The following is a 26,261-nucleotide window of genomic DNA, read 5'->3' as shown; positions in this document are numbered from 1 at the left end:
GCATTGAAAACATGAGATCTTCCAAACCACCTTGCTTTTAAGTATGTTAAAAATTGTAAGCAGGGGTTCAGAAAAGGTCAGCTAACTATCCTAATTTTCTCTAAAGCTGCTCTATATTTAGGGATATGGAGTCAAGCAAAATGAGACACAGCATTGGAGGATGACCAGTGCTGCTACCATGCCCTAAAAATTTCACAGTGTTCTAATCCCAGTGGAACGGAGGACTTAGGCAAATTGCTAAGGCACCTGTAGGACCACACATCCCTCCATGCCCCAAGATGTCTTTTATACATCCAAGTCCTACAGTCTAAACAAGGTTGTAATCTCTGCCAGACCATCTTCTCCTTTCCAGGTAAAAATCAGAACTGCAGCAGAATAGGTAAAATTCTGGGAAAGTTGGAGAAAAAGAGAGGGAGGATAGTGAAAGGAACAAAGGGAAATCTGTTTCTGACAGGAAAGAATTGCTTGCAATATGGAAATGTCTTCTCTACAAAGGAATAGAAACAGAGGCAAGAAACACCAGGAGACTGACCTTGGTATTTGTTTAAGAAAACAAAAAACAAAACAAACAATCAGAGATGATTGAACTAACAGCGTTTTCAATTCCCATTTTGGATAGATGTGAGAGAAAGTTTCATGAACTCGGACTTCTGCCCAGAGTAATAGTATAATCAGGGAAGCCAAAAGAGCCAAGTGTAAGAGTGAAAGAGATTATAAGGGTGATGATAAATCAGTATCAAAGTTTAATACAAGTTTTTATTTGTCCTAGTTTCAAGTGGCTGTGCTATTATCCCTTCACAATTTTATTTTAAATTGAAGATCTATATGGAAATTATTAAAATGTGAATCTGGAGAGACACTTCAATGAGAGATCTTCATGACATCAGAAGTATTTGCCTTGACAGCAGCTTTATGGAATTCACAGTATTTTTAAACTAAGGACATGGCTCAACAATTGCCAGCCCTGTGTACTTACATATACTAATTGAAATTTTACATTCTGGCATAAACTGTGAAACCTAAATATAGGCAGCACAGTCTTTTCTTTGGAACTTGCTACACAAATACATCAATTATGACAATTTTATTGGGAATGCTTTTATTTTATTAAAAAGAGCTCTTTGAAGAGTTCAAGTCAGTCAGTTCAGTACTGTCAATGGCAAATGCTAAAACATTTCAAATTACTTGTGTTACCTTTAAGGAATGCAGCAATTTTCAAGAGCCAAACAGAACGAATAATCCAAGTGATTACTTAGCTTATCTAATATGTATCTAGTATGTAGCTGTCTGATGTTTTACTCTTTCATTATTCCATTAATGGAATCAGCTAATAAAACATGAATTATGCAAAGTCCCAATACTTTGGACAGTCACCAAAATCCCATGGTGGCATTGTTTTCCAGAATAAAGATTTCATTTCTCACAAGACAGTGACAGTAGATATGACTGTGGGCAAAACGTATTTTCTCATTTGTTTAACACGGCCAGTCCCAAACCCTCAGCATGTTAGCTCCTTCCTCCTCTCTTTTTTAAAGTTCCTCCATGTGAGTAACTTGGGGAACATAAAAAGAACGACAGAAGCAGAGCCCACTTGATAACACTTCAAAAGATGAAGAGACATGCTTTCCAGAGTAATACACTTGTTTAACACGGAGTGGTGGGGGAGAGGGGCCAGCAGTGAAGTATGTGTTACAATTACTGTTTCCACACAGAATCCCTTTGAGAGCAATAGTGCAAGAATCCCATTCATTTTGTTGGGATTCATTTATTTTCAAATGTTAAAAGTAACTGCAGCACATAACACAGGCACAATAATAACACCACTAGGGTACACTGGGCCATTGTAATTTGGATCATTGTGAAAGACACTTTTTTATTACCAAAAAAACCACAAGCCTTAAAAGTGGGTAGAAGGCATCAGTATTTAAAGAGATAGGTTGTATAATATCTGCCACTGAAACCTTTGAAAAAGGAAAAGCAAATACTCTTCAAATTAAGATATGAATGCTGTTACAAAGTTTCAATATGGAATTAATGGACTGGAGGAAGAAAACATTCTGGCAAAGCACTGATACCGCAAAGTACCTGGGCAACCTCAAGCCATGCAACCAGTTCTACTGAAAAAAAGTGAGGGAAGATTTGAAGGTAAAAACATGCCCATACTTAAATATTCCTCTGTTTATATGTTCAGAGTCATCTGCTAATTCTCTTTACAAAAAAATTTAAATAAAATTTCAGAGAACCCTTTTAAATTTCTTGTGAATTTGAAAGCCTCTCCTAATTTAAACTAGGACCTGGAGAATGGAATCCGGTTAAAAAAAAAATTTAAAAAAAAAATCAAGATTCGTTTTAACTTTTAGATTTACATTTGGTGATTTGTCCTATGCCTTATTTCATAAAATGTAACTAAATATCTTTCTGGCTAGCAATGGCACAGAATTGGGGATGAAGGGGTCTCAAAAGGTCACCCATACCAGTATTTCTCAGCCTCTTTAAAGCTCCCCTAAGCCTTTCTGGACATGTTTTTAAATTTGTCCAGTGGCAGAGATGCATCAGTCTCTCCAGCCAACATAGGTTTAAACCAACATAGGTTTAAATAGCTCAACTTTGGAAAGATTTTCCTAATGCTAACTTAAAACTTACAGTAATATAATCCTGTTAATTTTTGTCCTAATTATGATTAATTATGATAATTTCCATTCTCCTGGAAACTATGCTAAGGCACACAGGAAACAAAGAGGTGATAAGTGACAAACCCACATAGATTCACTAATGGTAGAAGTAATGCCTGACAAATCTGGTGGCCTTCTATGACAGGGCTAAGCACTAGTGGATAGGGGCAGATAGACATCATCTGTCTTTATCTGTCTACAAGGAAGCCAGAGGGGGAGTGTTCATCAGGAACTGTAGCAGCAAGACAAAGAGTAATGGGTTCAAACTGAAAGAGGGGAAATTTAGGTTAGACATACAGAAGAAATTCTTTACTGTGAGGGTGGTGAGGCACTGGAACATGTTGCCCAGAGAAGTTGTGGATGTCCCATCCCTGGGAGTTTTCAAGGCCACACTGGATAAGGCTTTGAGAAATGTGGTCTAGTGGGAGGTGTCCCTGTCCATGGCAGGGAGGTTGGGACCAGTTTATCTTTAAGGTCCTTTCCAACCCAAATAATTCTATGGTTCTATGATGAATCGTCAACAGATTATTTCCTTCTCCCTGTGGCAAACATTTTAATGCATTAAAGGTTCTTTAATGACTTTCCTTAGTGTTCTCTATGGGCTTCACAGCTACTCCCTTTTAGCCCTCCTCACTGGACATGTTTTCTAAACTTCCCAGTCATTTCCACTGTATCCTTTTAAATCTTTCTACCCATCTGCACTCTTTATAAGCTATAGTGCCAAAACCTTGGACTTCCGCAAGACTGAGAAGAGGACTGCTTCCTCCTTCTTTGAGGTTATTTCTCTATTGCATCCCACTACAATTATACTCTTTTTAGCACCAGTATGATGCTGTTAACTCCTGTTCCTTTCCCACAGAACTGTTACCTAGATAGTTGTTCCTGGTCTCGTGTTTGTGCAGCTGTTTGTTGAACAGTTGCACATTTTTCACAGATCTCTTTTGACTGCAACTCTTCTCTTTTGACTGTGGACTACTTTCAATGTACTGTTTTCCAACCATCTGACATCCACTTCATCTAGACTAGAGAGGTGCAGCACTGGACACTCAGAAATAATACTGAGAGTCAAGATTATACACATGCTTATTAAGATTCAGTTTTAAAATTCACAACACTTAATAAACACCAATTTTGTACTGCCTTTCACCCTAGGTGCCAGTTAAACTTTTGGAAACTGGAACTCAGGCCTGAAGGGAGACAAGCGTTCCTCTGAGTCACACACTTGGAAAAAGTTGAGGCTGAAGCTGCACGGAAATGAGAACCAACAGGCCCAGAGGTTTCCCATGTAATTGAAGTTATACAATTGACACCAACCAAGAAGAGGAACAATAAGCATTGGCAAGCCAAAATAAATGTTCATTTAAATCATCAATATTCAATAAGAATAAACGCCAAATTCTAAAAGTCTGTGTATCTATCTACTGCTTCTTTCTTTGCCACGAGGCTTGTCAGAGAAGAAAATTAGATTGTTTTGACATAATTTGGTCTCACAAATCTGTGCTGGCTGTTGCAATTGGTATATATAATTTGAGATGTCAAAAGATTTATATAATTGGAAAGGTAGGGCAAATAATTGAAGCTCTGATGGGCCTAACAAGACTGTGGTAATAAAGAAATCACTCAAAGGAACTTTGTTCAGCATAGCAAGCCGTCAAAAAATGCAGCTAATACTCAGACAACTTGCTAAAAGAGAATTATTTCTCCTCTAAATTTATGCACACTACATGGAGGAAAGCATGCCATAAATGTATGTAACAAAGAAGAAAAGAAATTCCTTTCCTTTGGACATTGCTCTTCTTGTGTAGCAAACTTAGTGACTGGCAGCCCATTTAATCCAAATATGCGCACATACAAAATTACAGATACATCTTGCTCCCCCAGTGACTTTATAACATGTTGCTAGGTAACAGTGCATACAAGTCAGGTTTCAAGACCTTTAGTAAGTCACCATAAAATAACTGCATAGGCCTTTTGCATGAATAATGTGCATTATGTATCCTTTTTCTGATGCCAATAGATCAGACATTGAAAACATGACCATCTGCCAAACTGTAAACAGCTTCCCATCAACTGCTATATGAAAAGCAACACATCAAAATGTTGTATGTTTTCTCAGCTTTCAGGCTTTCCCCCCCCTCCTTCTTTCTGCTACATGCAGCCACCATGAGCACTACCATCTCCAGATCAGAACTGCTGATATGCAGGAGCCACTTTGTGCACAGCAACCCAAATCTAAGATTGACATCAGAACAACCCCGTGTGTGGGACAGCTCTTAGGTAATGTAAAATGGATTTCATATAGAGCCCAACTTTGAAACTCAAGTAAAAAAAATCTACATGCAAATCAAAAGAGACTCATCCTGCCTGCTTTTCGTTAGTCATAGCAATAAATTATATCAATGAATTACTAAATTTTTGTTTAAAGGGCAGGTTCTATGGCTTCTTCCAACCCACACAGCAAACCATTTGTGCCAGCCCAATTCAACTCCTGCTTGCCCTTAGATCTTTTCTGTTTTCCAGCTTGGCTCCATGAAGCCTCAGTCTTGATTTTTTTGTTTACCCATTGTACTCAATTCCTCACAGAACTGATCCCAAAGGTATAAAGGTCTGGGCAGATGAGGACCGCAAGCCTCACCTAAATAAATGGTTGTGGTTCCACCAAGGTAATAGCATTAAGACAGAGCTAATTCCTGAGTTTACACGACAAGAAAATTTGCTAAAATGACTTACTTATAATAACTTACTTCCCATTTAAAGGAGAAAGGTGACTAATTATTCTCTATTGAAAAGGTTATCTTCTATCTCCAAAGTCTAAAACTTGCCCTAGAAACTGACATCTCCTTGTGAAACAGAAGTTTCTTCAGTGACATTTTTCCTGACTTCTTTCTCTTTAAAAATTCAAGGCCAATTTTGAAAAAATTTGGTATAGAGCACCTCCCCAGCAAATCCACAGTTCTGAAGTATTCAGTCACATCAATAAAAGAGCACAGAAAATATAATAGATTCCCGCTAAACACATCCTCCACTTCAGAGTCTCACATATGAATATAATTCCTACAGCAATAACCTGACAGTGAAAAAAATAATAAACACATGTTTTGCATCAGGTATGATTTAAATTAAAATAATAAAAAAGTTAAAAGATGTTCATGAATCTGGGATCATCCTTTAAAAAAAAGTGTTAATAACCAAGAAATGCAGTAACACTCATACTTCATATGTATTTATTACTTAGGTCTCAAATAATACTCAGAAAGGAAGGTAACCAATACTTTATTGGTCCTTTTTACACCCTTTTTAATGGGTGCAAAGGCAGAGAACTTAAAAGCTGAATTTTCAAACCAGGGTAATTTCAAAACAGAACTACAGGTATTCAGCATGCCTTAAAAACACACCAAATGAGATATGCTAAGGTAATTGTCAATGAACTTCAAAGCCTCGATAAAAACTTCGCACTCCCAATCCCAGCAACTGAACAGCAAAATCCCTCTCTTTCCTCACTGTTTCCCCTCCTCCCCCCATTATGCACCTCTCCTATCAAAAGAAATAAGAAGTTTTAAGTTATGAAGCTACAGTGTTTTCCTGCTGGTGACTTAGCAAACCCAAGGCAAAGAGTTTCTTAACCCATAAGGGAGCAGCTGACGTTGCCGCTTTCTGCTCAATTACCTGACAGCTTCATAAGAAAATCTGATGCCATCTTGACAGAGATGTCTTGGCTGAATAGTGCTGATGCTGTGTTGGCCACAAAGTCGGAGGAGTCTTTCAGCTTTGTGTTGTTGGGGGCTCTATCAACAGTGCTAAGAGCAAAAGGTGCAGCTGAGACACCACTGTCGTCTTTGGGCTCTTCTTTCACTAGTAAAGGTGGAACACCCCCTCCAGGCTGTCCAGCCACATCAGGTGTTTTAGATACAGATGCTGATCCTGTGAGGTCAGGTCTGCCTCCTTCCCTCTGTGGTCCCGGGCAGGGGTCACTGTTTAGCTGTGGTGACCCTTTCGCCTCAGTTTCTGGTATTTCCTCCTTCACTTTAGATTCTGTCCTGAGGAAATGTTGATGGCAACGCATATGGAGTTTCAGGCTGAAGTGGCGGGAGGAGGTAAAAGGGCATAGCTGGCATTGAAACGTCTCACCCCTGTCTTGGTGCTGATGAACCTGGTTCAAGAGATGCAAGATGAAAGCATGTGTTAAGCAAAACAGATTAATAGCATTGTAGAAATCTCAAACATTTTCCGTGCTATTTTAAATAAAAAAGAAGATGCTAACTAATGAGTCAACTCTTCATTCTGATCACTTGGAAAGCAGTCAGGCACTAAAAACAGTAGGATTCTTTCATATGTAAGTCAAACACAAACATCAGGCTCAACTAAAAACAGAAAAATCAGGAACATCTGTTTCTGCAGTTTGGAAATTATGAAGTCTGCTTTGGATCAAATAGTCCTTACAACTGGATCCTGATGACCTGTCAGTACATAAAGACTTCCAAACTATAACTAGTAGCTTTCTTGATTAAAAAACAAACATCATTCTTTGCAACCTCACAAATAAAAACTGTTCAGAGCAACCCAACAAAAAGCCCAAACCAACCTGCATAGCAATGTCCTTCATTGATTTATGTATCATTAGGGTAAAAACAGCACCTGGCAATACCAAGGAGTTATTGAAACAGTTTGCTGCAAATTAATTCTACCAGAAAATAAACAGCTCTATTGTGATAAAATACAAACATGAGAGACAGTGTTTGCAATTTATTCTAGTTTAAGAGTCAATTAAGAATCACAGTTAATCTTACTGTCCTTGTACTTCGACTGCAGGCTCTTTCTCACGGATCCTGCATGCTCCAGTATGAACACAATGCCTAGTACCCTCGGTACTAGCTTTGATCCTGATTACCTTTTAAAGAGAACTCCATTCACCCACATGTAATGGCTAAAACATCATACGAACAGACACACTTAAACTATATAAATTAGATACATATAATTATACAATTTCTTGCTTAATACAGTACTTGTTAAAGGGGAGGAACCACTGAGCCCAGAGTAATGGCAGCAGTTCTATTGAAAAGTTTTTTCACTGTGACTCCACAAATAAATTTTAAATCCTGACAGTGGCATTCTGGGCTAGCCTTGCAGAAATACTGGCAAATACATACATTTGCTCCTTACTAATTGATGAACATGTGACCAGGGCAAACTGGCACCAGACTGAGCTTTCACTTGTGACTTGAGTTGGTTGGAAACATTTCAGTGAGACAGATTTCTGTTGGAAAATGGCAATTTGTTGTATGCAAAATATTTCACCTGAAAGATGGAGAGGTTTTATGAACTCTTGGCAAACGAGATGTGATTCCGCTACCCTACTGAGTGGCACCCTTTCCCTTGCTCCCTGGGCTTGGCTCAGAAGCAGCCAGCTGTGCCAGAGATCTAAGACTTGCTGCTACAGTTTGGGAGCCCAAAAGCCCTCAGAGCTCCAGCTCTAACCAAAGCTCAGCTCTACACCAGGGAGCTTGGAAAACCCAGCTAAGGCTTTCGGCACTTTCCAGTTTCCTGCAGAGCTGAGATCTACATCCCAAGAGTCCTTGTGCAGACACTGCAGAGCTCTGGGATAACAGCAGCATTTCCCAAACACAGCCCTGCCAAAATTCAGGCTGGAGTTTCCCATGGTAGTTGACTTGGCCCAGTTTATTTTCTGTGTAGTAAGAGCAACACAGTCACAATCCAGGATTCCCAGCTCTACATACACAAGACCTCAAATTCTGGTCTGCTAAAATGGGAAGCTGGGAGATGTCCCTCTTTTTGTACTTTTTGCATTCAGTGAAGACACATTTCACTAGTGCTGTATAACTTTTCATTCAGCAATTCTTCCAGGGCTCCAGAGAATAATACTAGACAAACACACAGCAAGACAGTATTTCTCTTGGCCAGCTGTTTCACAGAATGACATTCTCAGTATTTTATAAGCATGACATTTACAGACAAAGTACATTTACAAAATTCTGGAGTCTTATAACTGCACCTGACAACACCACCAACAACAAAAAAAAGAGATAAGCTAATGGTAACCTAACAGAGATTTAAAGCAACCTCGCAGAAGAACAGCAGTACAATAAATCCTAAATATTAACAGGTTACAATGGAAATGCCAAGCAGATTGCCTGTCTACACTACTGGAAACAGGATGGTCTGTGAGCACAGCAGTATTCACAGCACACTTCATGAAGAACACCAAGATGTACTGATGGTAGCAAGCACTCTCACCATGGCAACTCTATCTCTTACACCCACTGAGATTCTGTGTCAGGACTTCTCTCCAGGATCCCCTTCAATCATCACTTCCCTGCCTACATATTTAACCACTTCTTCTAGAGGCCCTTATCACAATCATCAATACGATGCCTTCAGAAGGCTGAGTCAGTGTGGGAGCCCACCTTCTCTGCTTGGGATTATGGCACACCACCCCTGCAATATCTTTTGAGAATGGATGAAAATAGGAGTAACTGATTCATTTGATTTGGATTTTTCTCCTACCCAAAGAGAGTAACAGCTGAGAAATTTTACGGATCTCACATAAAACAAAGTACATTTATAACTTGCAGCCAAAGGAATGACAGAATTCAAGCCCAAATATATTTTCATATCGAAAGGAAAAATTTTAGATCTAGAAAAAAAACCAACAAAAACCACCAAACCAAATATTTAGCCTCCAATGTCCAAAGTTCACTGCCACCAGAAGATTTTAACATATTTAAATTATTTTATTTTCAAAAATACATAATGTTCATTTAAAAATCTGAACGCTACTAGAAACAGAAGCTAAAGTCCCTCTAAAGGAAAAACTGTTCCTTATTTTCCAATTCAACAGTAGCTGAAAGAGCCAAGAATTGGCCATTCTATGCTATTTGGAGGGAAAAGTCAAGGCAGCAACCACTTGCTGCAGAATGAAAAACAAGAAACCCTGTAGAGCTACACAGAAAGCCACAGGGGAGATCTAGGCCACACAATGTTGCAGTCCAAAAAGCTGCCTTCTCCCTCCATGAGACAGAGAATAGCTCTTACACTGTGTTAATGCTACTCAAACCATCAGATGTCTTCTTTAGACTCAAATAGGCCATTCCTGTAAGAATCGCAGGCAGGAGGAGACAAGAGTGAAGCTGGCAGGTTTTTCCCAAAGTCCCAGTCTGAGCCCAGCTCCTGCCAGATTTGGATCTCTCTGAATTACACTGCAACAAGCCACAGTGCACAACCTGCTCATAGAGAATGCTTCTTTCAAAATCCCATAAAACTACTGTTTGACTTATGTCAGATACACTTACAGACTTCTGGCTTCTGAGTTTATTTCCTTTAACCATGGATATTCTCCTTGCCAGTGCAAAGTACTTCTATCATTTTTATTAACCCTACAGTCTGCCCACTCTCAAATGATATTTTGTGTTTCTACAGTTATTTCAGTGTGTGCTTGATGTTTTCAACAAAACTACATAGCACTTAAAAACTTTAGGCTGGTCTGAGGACTTCGATACGAGTAATCTATTGGTCTCAGTTTTTAATTTTGTTTCTTTCAGTTCCTCTTGCTGCCTCCTCATTCTCACATTACAAGAAATTAAAAAAAGAGGCAATTCAATTTATCTTCTTTATCAAATGCATTATTCTGATCACACCTCCCACCTTTGATCACACCTCTCTTACTCTCCTGGCAGTCCCATTCCTTTCAGCTTCTTTCTTCAAAGGGTTCTTTCTTTGCCATCCCACTAATAATTTTCATTGCCAGCTTTTAAAATCCCTTCCATTTCTGATATGTCTCTTTTGATGCAGTGACCAGAAGGAGCAGCATACCATATGGTAATAAGGGCATTGTCATATTTTCAGTGTTATTTCTGTTCTATTCTCCAGACACTCAAATATTTAGCGTACTTTTTAACCACTCCTGCACATGCCAAGGAAAGGTTTTCATTGAACTGTCCACAATGATATCCAGATATTTTTCCTGAGCAGTTACAGTTCATTATATCAGACAGCCAGGTGCATTATTAGACTCTGGTTTCCAAAGTACAGTACTTTGTCAACAATAACTTCATTTGCCCCCTTGTTTATCAGTCAGCCAGCCTTTTTTTTTTCCTTTCAAGCTTTGTCTTTTCTAATCTTGGTTCATGCACATAAGGTTGTACTATCTACAGTTCTCTTACCCACAGTCATCATTTTGTGCAGATCACATTTGCCAAAATAGGCACAATTCCACTTTTAGTAAGGGAACACCCCTCTGTTAGCCTTTTGTCATGCTTAAAATTGCTAATTCCTTCCTACCCTTTGTTTTACTGTCTCTTGGTGGATTTCTAATTTGCCATAGTACATCGCATTGCTTAATTTATTTGGCAGCTTTTCTGTGAGAAGCTTTGCCAAAGGCTTTTTTATAGACCAAATAAATTTCAACTGATTCTTAAGTTCATGATTCTCCTGATGTGCTCAAAACATCTTAGTAGAAAAACACACGATTTTGTTTTACAGAAACCACATGTGCCTATTGTATCACATCATTTGTAGCACTGTATTGTTTTTTTCTGCTACATTTTCTGTTGCCATACTAACTTTTCTGGTATCATGTTTCCTAAGTTGTCTTCTCATACTTAAAATTAACATCCCTGCTGATTCATCAGCCATACAGAGGTACCACAGTCACAAATACATGTGATCCCACCCAAAAGGGTACACCAGGGAGTAGGGAGGAGCAATACAGTGACACAGGCATGTCCTGCAATTTTGTAGTATTGCTGAGGTAGAACTTTACCTCTTCCTTAAAACTGGGGTAATGCTTTCCACAAACTCTCCCTTCTAGTTATGAGACAAAGGCATTCGCCTTTCTTTTGTGTGATTTAAGAGGGGTTTTTTACTATTATTTTAAAAAAACTCAGAGTAAGAGGAAATTTTTTTTGAGAACCTTCATTCCTAAGCAAGAGCAGAACATGAGGTGGTTGTGGTGCTGAATCTATTCACTGTTGTATTAGCTTCTGGCTAGTCACTCTTTATTTACTTCCTGTGACCTAATTATCACTTTTTTCTTTGCCTCCTGTAAGTTTTGTTTTTCTCACCAACTTTCAAGTGGATCAACATTTTCATGAGAGGCAGCTGTTTAAGCAACTATTACAATCAAAAGCTAATACAGCTCAGCCAGTCAGTATACCTGCCTATGTACTGTTTTTTTCTAGGTTTGGTTTTAACTCTCATTTAGTAAAATGCCGCCTTTTGCAACTGCATTTGACTACACTTTCCATTTTGCATCTATCATGTGCCCTCTGTTTTTTCATTTCATGCTGTTTTCTGACAAGTTCCCTAATTTTTAAAGTATTGCATTTTCAGAAGTTTACTGCTGTGGTGTTAGTTTTGATATGATCCTTCCCCTCAGGACACATACATTATTTATATAGCATTTTCTTTTTGAAACTACTTCTTTGCTTTGCTTGAAAGCAAAGGAGGGTGGGGGGAAGCCCCTATGCAAGATTAAAAGGCAGATACTTGAAGTCGCTTTTGGCACCTGTCTGAGACTCTGGGCAAAGATTTCACATGCTGAAAAGCTGTGCAAGTTTGTATTGCCTCCACTCAGCTGATGGAATCACAGGTGGCTCCCAGGGCTCTTTAAGCTTAACTTAAATCAAACTAAACAAAAAGCACTCATAAAACACACTCAATTTCCTCTCCCAATATGGTGAAGATACTTTAAAATAACCTCTCCTATACTTCACAAAAATGGATTAGGAATGCTTATTCAGTTGTCTAACACTAGCTGAGGAACAAAAAGGGGAAAAGCAAATCACCAAGGGGTAGTGAGCACCTGGCTACATTCTTCAGGGCCTTTCCTGATTCCCACTATCATGTAATTAATAGCCCCTCCCTAACTGAGAAGCTGATTATAACCCTCTTCATATTACACAGAAACATTAATCTGAGATCTCACCACATGGTCCCTCTTCATAAGCAACAAATGCAGGAAAATCCTGTGGTTGAGCATCACATGACCTGCCTACCACTGCATCTAATTTTTCTGCTAAGCTTCATCTTCTCTCTCCTCATTTTCTGCTATACCATCACGCTTCAGCAGGTGTTCACAATGCCAAACTTCTTCTCCTCTGCTAGAAGGGCTAGCTCACCCATTTCTGCCCTATGTCTATATAGCAGCACAAGGAATGTTTATAGATATTGGTTTTGGCCATCTTTGGCTCCTCTTCCTCATTCCTCCTTCCAAGTGCTCAGGCTAATATCCTGTTGCTTTCTTGGAACATATCTGTATGATCTCACAACCTATCTGTCCACCAATTGCTGAGGAAGATACATGCATGATCCAAAGACACAAACTGGCCAAAGTCTGACTGATGCTTGTGGTATTGCTCTGAGGTAAATTTAATCCCTACCAAAAAAAACAGAAAAGCCTGAACACATCTTGCTGAATTACACCACAACTTTCCATTACTTTCTGCAGAGAAAGTTCATAAGATACTCACTCTCTCAAGAAGAAAACGTATTCCAACTGAATATATATTTAGATAAACAGAGAGAAGAACTTAAGCACAATATTTGTGGCCTGCTTGGACAAGACACCTCTCTGACTTACCCATTCATTTTTTTCATCTTAGTATTCTCAGAATCCCTGGAAACCATACTATGATACCAGAATCAGGTCCTGAGATGCACCTCTCAGATTCCTGGGAATAAGGACCAAAACTTGTGGTTATGTATGCACTATAATTTGCTTCCAAAACAGGCTAATAAAATCATGTACTGTATCTATTTTAGGATTTTTCTAAGGTGACTATCACAGTGGAATCTAAACACAATATAACAATTACAGATAACACTGTGTGCCTTAAAAGGCAGGCTACTCAGCCTCCCTTGCTCCTTGTGTGTCAGTGTGGAAACTTTCCTTCTGTTTCCCTTCTTGCGCCTTTCACTTCCTCGCCTCCAGTTGTGAGTTGGTCCTGGCAAAGTGCCCTTGCTGGAAGAATGCTCCATCAGCGTGGTGGGTAGCACATGTAGATCCGAATATGGGTCAGGGCTGGAATCATTCCAGTTCTCTATTAAGATTTTCTGCATAGCAGGTGACAAGACACCAGAAATGCTGGCAATGTTGTATTCTGGTTCAGTCAGTTAGACGTGTTATAATTACCATGAAATTACACAGTATTTATATTTTATAGCTATTGGTCATTAACCTAAAGATACAGACAGTAAGGAAGGGCCATATGGACTCACACAAATAACTCATGAAAATTAAATCTCTAAATAATCAGTTTCAAGAGAATACCTAACAAAAACCTAGAAAAAAAGATAAGGTGGTTCAAACTCTTGGCTGTGCTGCCTAGGAAGAAAGAAAGATAAGACAACTAGATTTTTTTTTAAGGATTGCAGCTGGACAAAACACCTCAACAGGTTTTGCCTGTCATCCTTTATCAGGGAGCATAAAACCTGAAAACCAAAGAGCAGTATAAAGGAAAAAAGCTTGATTTGTGACAGCATTCTGGAATAAAAAAATTGGCTTATAAGGGACAACGAGCACCAACCTAGTACCTCAGTTTTGAGTAGCATTTTTGGTTTTGAAAAATGTGTTCACTTGTAGCCACAGTTGCCTCATGGGGAGGGAGAGAGGGCTGGAGAGCTGGAAGCAGCTCTGCCTTCCTGGGTTGCCTGCCAGGAAGGAGATAAGGCCAGATGGTTCCCAAAGGATACTAAGACAATGGAGACAACTGAAACACCCTACTGGCATAACCAGAACTCTGCATCCTAAGTTGCTCCCAGCTGTGCTGTATCACTTCTGATGTGTATTCATTCCATTTTGAACGCTGTTGGCTTATATATGTGCCAGGTATTATCATCTCATATACATATAGATTCAAAGGAAGCACTGTTTTATAATGAGAAAAGAAATCTGGTACTTTTTATTTTTCATTTGATTATTAGTTATTTATACTTCCACCAAAAGGAACTCAAATTATGTCTGGCACTTTTGGACACATGACTGACACGCCCTTACCTCATTCACTTGCCTCAATTTTGAGGTGACAGAAAATATTATTACAAATGGCCTAGTCAATTGAGAAAGTGTATGAAACTGACTGAAGTTAAGGTGAAACATAACCTTTCAGGTTGTTGTCCTTGTGATTCTTTACATCTATCCAGGAGACTATAACAAGGACAAAATCAAAATGCAGACCACGTGGTTTTTAAAGACAATTACTTTCATCTCAGATAGGGAGCAGCTTTACCAGAAAAGACCCTCAACTCCATCATGACCTGCATGACTGCACTGCATTGATTGAGAAGACTTCAGATATTGCCTTCACAGTAAGGCTAAAGGAGGCTGTAACCTCTTACATTGAGTCAAGCAGCTCTGGGCCTGACTCTGACCTCAGTGCTTTCTAACTGAGCACTACTCGGTCATAATTTCCATATTACCAAATAATTAATGCTACATGTTACATGGCTGTACAAGGAGGTCTGTTTTAAGTTGATGCAGGCTCAGTGAATGAAAGGATTAGTGTTGGGAGGGGAGCAGAAAGGAGCATAAAGGCCTCAGACACCAATCTGAGACCATGTAGAGTCAGTGAAAAAGTCCCCAGTTTTCTCCAACATCCTACCAGTGACCACCTATGGAAATCACCATGCCAAAAAGGAAGAGGTAGGCCCTCAACCTGCAAACAATTTTTGCCAAAAAGGCAAAAAAAAGCAGAGAACAAGTATCTCTGCAGGGAATAATAGGGATGTTCTTTACAAAGCAGGGGAAAAAAACAGGTCTTTTCCAGGGAATAGCAAGCTTGTAGGTGATGCATGCTTTTGTGCAGGCTGTCAACAGCTGAAAACAATAAAACAACAACACCACCACCAACCAACCAAAAATAAAACCACAACAAACCACAAAACAAAAACCAAAACACTTTTTTTTTCATGCTGTGTTCCCATTCTATCTATTTATCTTCTACTTAGAATGGCCACCTGTGCCCTCCAGTCAACACAGAACACCAAATCTCTACAGAAAGAGCCATAAACACCAAGCCTACTTGATAAGGATTAGCATGATACACCAAGGATGCCTGGGAGCAGTGCACTGATTCGCAGTTGAAGTGTTAGGGAATGAGCCTTCAGACTTTAGAGGGATGATTTCAGACCCAGCAATGACCTAAAATATGGCAAGACCTGATGTTGTGGAATCTGAATAATTTACACTGAAGTGAATAGTTACTTGAGTGTAAGGAAGGTCAGACTCCTCTCTCGTGAGCTCAGATTCTGCAATAGCATATACAAAACCTGAACAGGCATTTCTGTCCCCGTTCACACCAGTCTCTGTTACACACATTTGTCTAAAACAGATAAAATGCTAACTATAATAAAACATTTTACTATTACTATAAAGCTCAACTTCATTAACAAGGGAAATATTTTTGAACTACAGGGTCTTCATCAAAGGCCTAATAGGACAGGTACCATTTTTACTTCATCAAGTATATTATACAGCTTGCAAGACCAGGCATTCTTTATGTTGCAACCATGCAGGACTTCAGCTAAGTAGACATCAAGTTTCTTTACATTCTTTTATTTTTCTGTATCAACACAGATAGATTCCTTCAAAAGGTCATCTTCAGTTTGAGCCTGAAATTTAGGCTGAGTTAAGAGCACACTCTAAACTTAAAGGAAACACTTGAAAACAAAACATTACAGTATAATCTGTCATTCACTTTGGTTTGGATGATTTGCTGCTGAAGTGCCCGCAGTTAAAACCCACAGCAAGAAAAAAGTTAATACTGCAGGCCTGTTTGTAGAAAGCCATGGAGAGATCCCTCCTAAGGCTGGCCAAGTTGGTTTGCCCACATAGTGCAAAGCGTTGGCATGCAGAGTTACTAGCTGGCATCCTGAAAAGCAGCACTGATGTGATTGCTTGCCACATCCCAACCCAACACCCCTGCATCTGGTGGTTCCAGGTCCAGAAGTGAGTCAGTCACAGACAACTTGTGCTGCACCAAGCTGACATAACCCAAGGCAGTTTTCCACATTGCATAAAATGGAAAGGCAAGCAAGGGAATAAAAGTTATTTCTTTATCTTTTTATGGTCTCTTTGCTTAAATAAAGGCATCATTCATAGTACAACGAAGGAAATTTTGTTCTTGTAAATGCAAATGAAATAGTTTTGTTATACCATCATTTTTTTACTGATATTTCAAGTATTTTGTTTGTCAGAAAACACTTCCCTTACCTTCATGTGTGACTTGAGATTGTCCTTGCGTGCACAGCGAAATGGACAGAGTGGACACTGATGACTCTTCAAACCTGTGTGAATCACCATGTGCCGCTTCCAGTAACTCTTCCTCTTGATAACCAAACCACAGATCGGACACTGGAAAGGTTTTCCCCCTTCTTCTTCTGAGGCTTAGCAGAAGGGGGAAGAAAAAGAGAGGATCATTTACAGCCACTTGGCAAACACTTTCCCCTTGCAAACATACTCAAGATTTTAATTTTTCAGTGCTAGAGTTTCATCTGTAAAGAGACATATCAGTTAAACAACAACAGGTACCAGAAATTTCAGTTCTTACCCCTCTGCATATGCCTTTTCCCCTTTATCTAGTTATTATCCCTCTAAGAAAGGTCACCATAATTTATAAAGGTTAATGCCCCAAACATCCCTTCACTAATCAGTAGAGGATGCCACTGTACCTCACCTGGTCCTAATGTTCTTTATAATTTAACTGAACTGAGATTAATATCTCTCATAATCATCACTTTGCAGCTTCATTTCCTATCGAAGGCTGGCTGTAGTAGGGTATAGAAAATATGCTTAACTGTTAAAAAACGATCCATTTCCATATTTGTTGGTTAGCCAGCAGGGAAGCAGGATATAAAGCATAGAAGAATCCACAACTTCACTGGAAAGCATGCTGGTATTGCATACTGGATATATTTAACACCAGAAGTGAAAGACTTCAGAAGCCCTGCTGCTGAAAATTGCTTAGTTATGGCTCAAGCAGATACTGCTGCAATGTCAGCCATCAAAGGTCTTTGGGTCATAGGTTTTCTCTGCTCCTCTAATTGCCAGGGCTTTAAACATGCCTTCCTAAATGTCTGCACTCGGCTTTACTGCCCAGTTCACCTAAGATAAGGAAAGGATTTGGTGCCATTGATCAGGCAAATATGGTTAGTCACAAGTTTGAAGGAAAGAGAAATTCCTTGTGGCTGACTTTGCACAACTAACCATCCATCCACCTTCTTAACATGGTTTCCCCTTCTTATTATAAAGAAAGGCCTACTATTACGGTGGAACTGGATGCCTTTTTCCTCACTTTAAAAGGCAACACTGTTTTCAAATATTCAGAGCTCAGCAATGTGCATATTGCTATTCAAAAATTCCCTCAGACTATTTAATTTCATTATTATCAGGTTTTTGCCTTCTGATAAGGATGTGGCAAACATCAAATTCCCTCAATGAGGAACTAAGTGATAAAAACCACCAGAAAGATCTGTCACATCGTAAAATATAATTCTTGCTATTAAGTGGGAAACAAAACCACCATAATTCAACTGATTAGGCAGTCATTATGTAAGTATAAAAATGTCAGTGTGCACTACTACAAGTTCAGAAATTCTCCTTGTGAAATATTCTATTACACTTAACATATCAAATTGTTCTCCTCTCTGCACCTCTAAAGAGTAAGCCAAAACCAATACTGTAATTACTTGTGTTTCAGTTTTTAAACATCTTTACTTCTTCACAAAAGGCAGGAGAAAGGCAAACCACAGAAAAAAAATCATGGGTAGCATTTTTATCTATCACTTATTTTCCTTCTATCACATCTTTTCTCCAGCCTCTGGTTACCATTCAGAAAGGAAATGTGTTACAAGGTATTACCTCTTTCTGACCCCCTTAAAAATAAGTCTGCAAACAAGATGGATCAGTGATTTAGCACATTAGAAAATATGCAAAGAACTGGGATGAATGCATGTGACTTCAGTGATAACAATGACAATTAGTGTTACATAGGAATTATGCCAACGTGCTCTGAAGCTGAACCATGTTAGTTCTATACTATACTGCATAAAGCTCAGAATAAAAGAACTCATGGGCTTCAGCTTTCCTTCATTTATATCGATGCCTACTTTGTATCACACAGTGCCATTCGGGTGGAAAGAGTTATTCCAGTGAGGAGAGAATCAGCCAGTGCTTCCCAAAGAAGTTTTGGCAACCACATTGCAAGCATTGCAGGCAAAAAGTTACACCAAGCAAGCATTCAGTCAATAAAATAAAGGTCTGCTACCCATGGTCTTTCAAAAACAATCAGAACAGAGATTCTACAATTCCTTTTAAATTTCAACCCAAAATACAGTCTTCTCTGTACCACTTCACTATTAAAAAAAAAAAAAAAAAAAGGTATTTAATGATTAGGTTGACCAAACCTGACATGCCATTTCAGAGGCAATTACACTCGGATAAGCCATGGCTCCAGTTTTTTTCCTGAAATAATTCTGAGCAAATAGCTCAATGCAGTGGACAAAAGAGCAGCAGGCATACACTTGTTATTAACTTACTCCTCTTTAAATAGCCTTCATCTTTGCTGTTCCTTACTTGTCGACATCTAATTAATCTCACTGAGTATTGATCTCATAACCAAAGCTAGATGTTGCTGGTGGGTAAGTGAACCAGATTCGTAACAGCAAAGCAAACTCATCAGTGCATTAAAAGTTCAAAGTATGAGAGGGAAAAAAAAGACCACTCAAGCTATGCCTCCTGGGAAAAGATGTTTCTCTTTGGGAACAAGATAAAAAAAAAAAAAAAAAAAAAAAAGATAAAGTACTATAAGATTAAATACTGGTTTGGGTTTAGTGTCATAAGGTTGTATGCGCAAAAGGAATAAGGAATGTGTGACATTTATTTTCATGGTAAATATACACATTCAGCCGCTTTACTCAACTTCCAGAGAAGTGAAGTCTTCAACCAAAGGTCACTAAACAGTGACCTCTTTTCACAAGCTGTATTTCTCCATGGCTGAAGGAATGGAGGTGTCTGGCTTACCATAATCAACATCCAGATATGCTGACCAACATCTTGCTTTTTATTTTCAGTCAGTTGACTATTTAGGAAGGAAAAACTTAAAAACATATCAGAAAATGAACTTCCAGAAATGTCATGAAAATTACACTTTAATGTTTTGTTGGATGCCAACGGTGTTGGCCCAGTGAATATGAACTGAAAGGAAACACCCTTCCTCTTGGGATACTATTCCCATATAACATAAAAAATGAGCAGTTGTTCCTTGGTTACCAAGGACCTGAGGCAGTCAGCCCTCATTGTTATCTTCTACCAGCACAGTATGTTTGGGCCTTCAGCAAAGAGAACAATTGCTTACAATTTGCTGCATCAGAGCTAGTCTGTCAAGTGCCAACACTACCAGGCACACTGGTAACAGAGCAGTCCCCTTGTATAAGCTGCACAGACAAGTCCCAGTTTCTTGGTCAAACACAGAGCCTGGGTTTTACTGCAAGTGCGTACTTTTCCCCAGCAAAAACTTATGAAGTGAACAGCTTCTTCCCTTTGCAGGAAATAAAGTAGGAGCTTCAAATAAATTTTAACATTACTTCCTTTCTATACATTGCCGCCCTTCTTACATGAAGGCCAGTCTCTGTGGGGAGAGTTACATTAAATTAATGACTACTTTCACACTGGTGTAGCCAATGTGGGTACCTCTATTTCCACATGAAAGGACCTTTTACTGGTTTAGCTTATGCTAGTCCAAAAAGGACTTAATCTAAACTAATGAAAACCTTAGGCTAGACCCATGCCAAGAATAGTTTGCCACTTTAATTGCCTTGGCAAAACACACCAGCAAAGTATTTGTAGAACACATGTAACACAGAGAAAAAAACTGGTACTGGCTACAACTCACTGCATCCCTCCCTCTCCTCTTCCGAGGGAGGGATGAGCAGTCCATCTAATACCTTCTACCCTATGAATTTTGACCTGAGCTGCACAGGGACAGATCAGACCTCATAATACCCCTAAACAAAAAGGTTAGGTCAGAGAGAAGGGCAGTGCAATTATACAACATCCATGTCAGGCTTCATATCTGTACACTGGCTTGTTACACTTGTACAACCAAGCTAGTATTCCTCACAAAGCTCTAATGTACTAAACCACATTGTGCATCTGGTGAAGATAGCTGCCATGCTTCCTTTCCCTCTGCAGCAGAAAACTGCCCCAGGGAGAACACTGATGACTTGAAGTCCTATGTTCTACCAGAAATATGAATCCACGATGGGAACATTTTATAGAAAGAGATGAAAGAAAAATTATTTTTCCTTAGTTTGAAGATGGATCATTTAAATTCCCCTGCATGGCTTGCCAGTTCTTTAAAGCTTTTGTTACCCAGAGAGTTTCTTCTTCTTCTTCCCCATGAGCCTCATTCCTTGACTGTCAACAGCTGGAACCGGTGGAGGGAAGTCAGAAGTGTAAAATGGTTCTTGTTGAGCAAATTAGAGAAATGCAGTTTAGTTGGGGTTTTCTTGTTAACAACAAAGGGTTGTAAAAAAAATTTAATGAAAAGTGGCAACATAATAATATACTCTGGTAAATTAGGGCAGGGTAATTAGCGATTATACAAAAGTCCATTTGTGACAGAGACAGCAGGAGGGAGAATTCTCCCTTGTCCAGTATTTCAAAAGCACTAGTTTTGTACATGCTCACTGATACTGTGAGCTCCCTAACAGGGATTCTTTGATCTTCTCTATTAAATATTTTGTGGATTTATTCTAAACTTGGTAAGAGAAGAAAATACTATTGTATGGAATAAAAGAAAAAAAAGGTACTGAACTGTACACTCCTATCTTTCTAAAATGGAAAGATCTGTGACAGCTTGGTCTCAAAGTGGTATCTTAAAAAGCTTTCCTATTGTTCACCTAAAGTATCTATTTCTTATTCTCATAAGAAATGGAATCAAACCAAACCCAGACCATTGAAGAGATTTTATAGAAGCCTATAGCAAAACGAATACATTCTACTTAGTGGCTCAAATTGTATCCATACCTGTACTAGCGGGTTTGGATGCTCTTCCCTTAGGGACCGGTAGTAATAATAATTCCAAAGACTGTGGTGGAGTTGCTTTCTCTTGTTTCATCTCCGAAAGCTGCAGGGGATCCTCAGGAACCAGTGATTTCTTCTTCTCAGCCAAGAGGGTGCCTGCAGCCCTTGCAGCAACCTCCTTGAGAAGGGCAGCTGAAGAGGTCATGGAAGCCAGAGAAAGAAAAGAACTAGCCGGAGGCGGGTGCTCCTGCCCAGGAGTCATGCTTCTTTCACTCACTTTCTTAGATAAAGCTGCTAATGTGGAGCTGGCTGACTGAGAACTAAAAGGTGAGGAAAAGGATTCAAATCTTATGGGGTCTTCAGTCCTTGAAAAAGATTTGTCCTGCAGAACGGCATTGGCTGCGGCTTTCAGTTTCAGGATAGCTGAATCAGGGGACAAGCCACAGGTGGTGGTTGAGTTTGGCAGCCACTTACCTTGATTCCATATGAAGTGACTGCTTGCATTGTATTGGTCACTTTGTTCCTGTTTCTCAGCGAGCTTTCTGGCAAGAACACTCAGCTGCTGGGCATGATGAGCGGGTGGAGAGAAGGAGATGTTTGAGCCAAGATTTACGGGGGACTCAACTCTGCCATTGACTGTAACAGCGGCATCCAGCTTGAGGGAGCCAGCCTCCAGGAGCCGCCTCAGGTTACTGCTCAGTGGCTTATTTGGACCAGGAGGTTCTTCTTCACACAGAGATGACACATCAGGAGAAAGGTGCTCTTTGCTCTGTAACGTGTCTCTTAGTGCCTCATTTTCAATGGATCCCAGCTCCGCTGTGTTGCTGCTAGGTGTTGCACTTCCCAAAGAGGTATCTGGGGAAGTGGACTGCTCTTGGATTCTGTCCTCAAGAGACAATTTAAAGTTATCCTGGACTTCTCCATATGATGCTTCTGAAGGAGTTTCTGAAGAATTTCCAAACCAGCGTTCTTCTTCACTGAGTTCACCTTCCACTTCTTCCTGTCTGGTACCATCTGTGTGGAACCACGAACAACAGTATTATTCCCAAATCTGTATAAAATAGTTTCTTAGCATGAAGCATGCCTGACCTCTGCAAGACCCTCCTGAATAGTCACATAACATCCCCCTAAAGTGCCTGGGCTTGAAATCACCCTGGATTGAGTGACCATGTAAAATATTTTTTGAAAATGAATAAATCTTTCTTAGAAGACAAAATCACGACAAGCCTGTCATCTTTCAGACAGCATAACTAAAACAGCTAAAACAACAACAATACATATAAACATAACATATATTCATATGTTGCAAATAAATCATTATTGTCATAGTCTGTATATCTGCAAAATATTATGAACTCTGCGGTATAAAGCAGGGATTTATCAGGCCCAGAAATACACAAGTGTTTGCATATTTGTCCAGCTAGCACAGGAGCACCTTCAAAAGCAGATCAGGTGTGCAGCAACTCAAATCTCAGCCCAGTCCTGCAGTGACCCCTATCTAAAATAAAATAAAATTTGTAGTGATAATCCACAATTGATTCCTGAATAGCTGAAATGACTAATACATGAACGCAGGCTAAAGCTCTCCAGCTTTGGGAAAGGAGTATCACACACACAGTGTCATCTTATACAAACACTATTTGCTTGCCATTTGTTTGCCACTGTTTAATAAATCTTTCAAGACCAACCTGAACTGAACTTAGTTTAGCTGAAAAGAAAGAAAAAAAGTGTTGGCCTCACTGCAGTTAAGTTACATTTTCTCCTCTCTGGTAACTGCAACACACCCAGTCTCTCCTGAGACCCAACTGCCAGTGTTTAAAGTACTGTGACCCTGGATTGCTCTTCTCCCTAACAGGTATTCAAAGTCATACAGACATGACCAAGACTCTTTTTGCAGATCTTCCTGGCCTATCAGAACATAGTAAAGAACAGCAACAATGCTAGAATTAAATTCACATTATCTTCTCTTGCCAGATACCTCTCACATTTCTTGCTTTTAGACTCAATGTCCCAAGCTACAAAAGAATCTTTGTAATCATACAAAACAAAAGTATTTAGTATAACCCTCCACTGACATTCTGGAAATAAGCCTGAATGATATGCACTGTATCTACGATCATATATTATTCCCAGATTCCCAATGCAATTCCAGCAAATTACAAAACTTGAAGAGAAGCTGATGAATAAAAACTTAGATTTATGTTATTGCTTTGATCCAACAAATTTAAGGAGGAAAACCCCAGCCAAATGTATCAGGAGTATAGAGATACCAACATACACTCTGAAAGCAAAGATTTATTTGGTGTTATACAGAATATGAAGAACAGTTTCTCAGATAAAGTTTCTTTTACTCAAAACCCTTTGGAGAAAAATTAACGCAATATTTTAAGAGCACACAATCAACCTACTCAGTTACCTTTGATTAGTAATTCAACCAGAAGAGGGCTAGCCATCTTCCCTATTCAAAACAAACAACAGCCAAGCAAAACCCCAAGCACTTGCCTAAATTATTTTGATATTATCCAAGTTAGCATCACAAGCACAGCAAGATTTACAATAACATGTGCATAAAGGCCAGTACCATGCCCATTCCAATAAAGATAGATGCTAATCAGTTGAACCAGCACTTATGCAGGTCAAAGGAGAACTGAATGTATTCACTTTTCACCCTGTGAACATTAAAAAGTAACTTGAGCATATCTGTACAGCTGGGTGCACTGAGATGAGAGATCTGTTCACTCATCCCAGATGCAAAGTTCTGGACTGGAAGCCAAAAAAGCATCTTACTGGTACTTCATCTGAACTGCTACACCAAGTGCAGGGCACATCCTCTGGGACACAACCTAGAGCTGACACCACTTCCGAGCCAGGGCGAGCCTGCTTCCTACCACTTACATCCATATGCCTGTTTGCAAGTCTCTGTTGAAACAATCCCTCATCTCCTCTGCAAAACCTACTCTCTGTATCTCTACTTCCCATCCATAAACAGGGAGAATTGCATTCCCCTTCACTCAGAAAGCCATTCAAAGCTTAGTTTGAGAGATATTTAAGTGTAAATGGATACAAGAGGAGGTGGATTTTGGTTTTAGAGAAATCTACAGTTTACTAACCCCCCAAACTTCTCTGTTCCTTGCCAAGTACCTTAATTTCTTAGTGTTGATATGCTTCCTAGTTGCAACCAGCCTTTACAATACCAGTTAAATGATGCTGCTTTACCAATATCTCAATTTTGCTGGAAAGGAAACCTTTGCACTGGAAAGGAATTATTCATTCTCACCTGCACCAATTATTGCTCCTACTATAAAAGGTAGTGAGAATATATGTGGGACATTACTATTCCTCTTTTCTAAAACTGGCATCTCAGAGAACACTCACAGTAGCTGAAGAACAGGACACTGGTATTTTAAGTTAATGGTACAAATGCAGGGCAGGGGGGGAGAACAGCTGGAGAGATGTGGGAACAGGACCTGGGTTGCCTTTCTTTTTTCAGACAAGCACATTCTCCATTGGTCTTGCCTATATGAAAGAGCAGCCACCAACATGCTATTGACAGGGAGCAGCAGGAGTGCAGGACTCTTCATTTCAAGGCTTGTTCCCAAGCCCAGAATTTCCCTCCTCTTTGGGAACGCAGTGAGAGCTCCCTCTCCTGTTGCTAATCTACCTGTAACCACTCAAGCCCTCTCAAGGCTCCATGCAGTTTCTATAATAAAGGGCAAATTTCCTTTGCAGCATCACTATCCCAAAAGCCAGATGGATACTTTTTTTTCCCCATCAGTCCAGTTTCTCTCTGTATCCAGAAACCAGACCTCTAACTGCTGACACAGTTCTAATTTTCCACTTCTCAGTAATTTCCACTTGCTGCAGTATCAAAACCCACTGTATTTTAAGGCTGTAAGGTTAATGCTGAAAAAGTCAGCATCAGTGTCTTATCATGAGTTCAGTCAACCCTCCTTTTAAACAGCAGTGAATTGGTTTAGAAGCATAATGGCAAGGCCTGGCAATTTCATTTCTAAGCGAAGTTGCCATTCAAGGCCTCCAGGGCAGAATTTTAATTCACATTGACTTGTGAGCCTGTGAGTTTGAACAAGCTTGAGAACTCCAGAAGAAGTCAGCCCAATCCACAACTTCCTCATGAATTCATATTATATGAAACCTTCCCTCAGCCCAGAGGGTTCATGGGTCACCCAGAGCAGGTTTGTCTGAGGAGGCAGCCTCCATATGTCTGGCAAGAAACTTCAGCTGTATTTCACATCTCTGGCAGAAGATCTGCATGACATGTTTTTCTCCTTTCTCACAACACAGCTAAGGAGTTCCAGTGAGAGTTTTTGAAAGCTAGGAATAGAAATGTAATACCACATTTAAATTTCTTTTCCCCACCATAAACACACTATAGTTCATTATTAGAGAATTACTTTAAGCTACTAGCATTTCATTTCTATTGCAGCTTGAAGTGCTAAACATGGGTAAGAAACAATATGAAAGTTGTAAAGCAGGAAAAGGTACTTCAGAGTTAGAGACAAATTCTCACTGACTTCATTTGGAACAAGACA

General features: G+C 39.5%; 1 protein-coding gene across 6 annotated transcripts in view; it reads right to left on the bottom strand.

Moving 5' to 3' along the window:
- Positions 1–26,261, bottom strand: part of ZNF827 (zinc finger protein 827) — a 105,653-nt gene that overhangs the window by 57,186 nt on the left and 22,206 nt on the right. For all 6 annotated transcript variants that reach the window (XR_007630246.1, XR_007630248.1, XR_007630247.1 and 3 more), the window contains exons 2-4: positions 21,715–22,725; positions 16,900–17,072; positions 6,339–6,822 (exon numbers count right to left, since the gene is read on the bottom strand). Coding sequence is in view for 3 of the 6 variants with exons in the window: in XM_050327329.1 (XP_050183286.1) it covers positions 6,339–6,822; positions 16,900–17,072; positions 21,715–22,725 (1,668 nt within the window). In the remaining 3 variants the exon portion in view is untranslated. The remainder of the gene's footprint in view (positions 1–6,338; positions 6,823–16,899; positions 17,073–21,714; positions 22,726–26,261) is intronic.

Source organism: Myiozetetes cayanensis, unplaced genomic scaffold (assembly GCF_022539395.1).
Source record: "Myiozetetes cayanensis isolate MyiCay16 unplaced genomic scaffold, myiCay2020 scf33, whole genome shotgun sequence".
Classification (NCBI taxonomy): Eukaryota; Metazoa; Chordata; class Aves; order Passeriformes; family Tyrannidae; genus Myiozetetes; species Myiozetetes cayanensis.
Note: the sequence above shows the minus strand (reverse complement) of the source record. Positions and strands in the feature narration are given on the sequence as shown.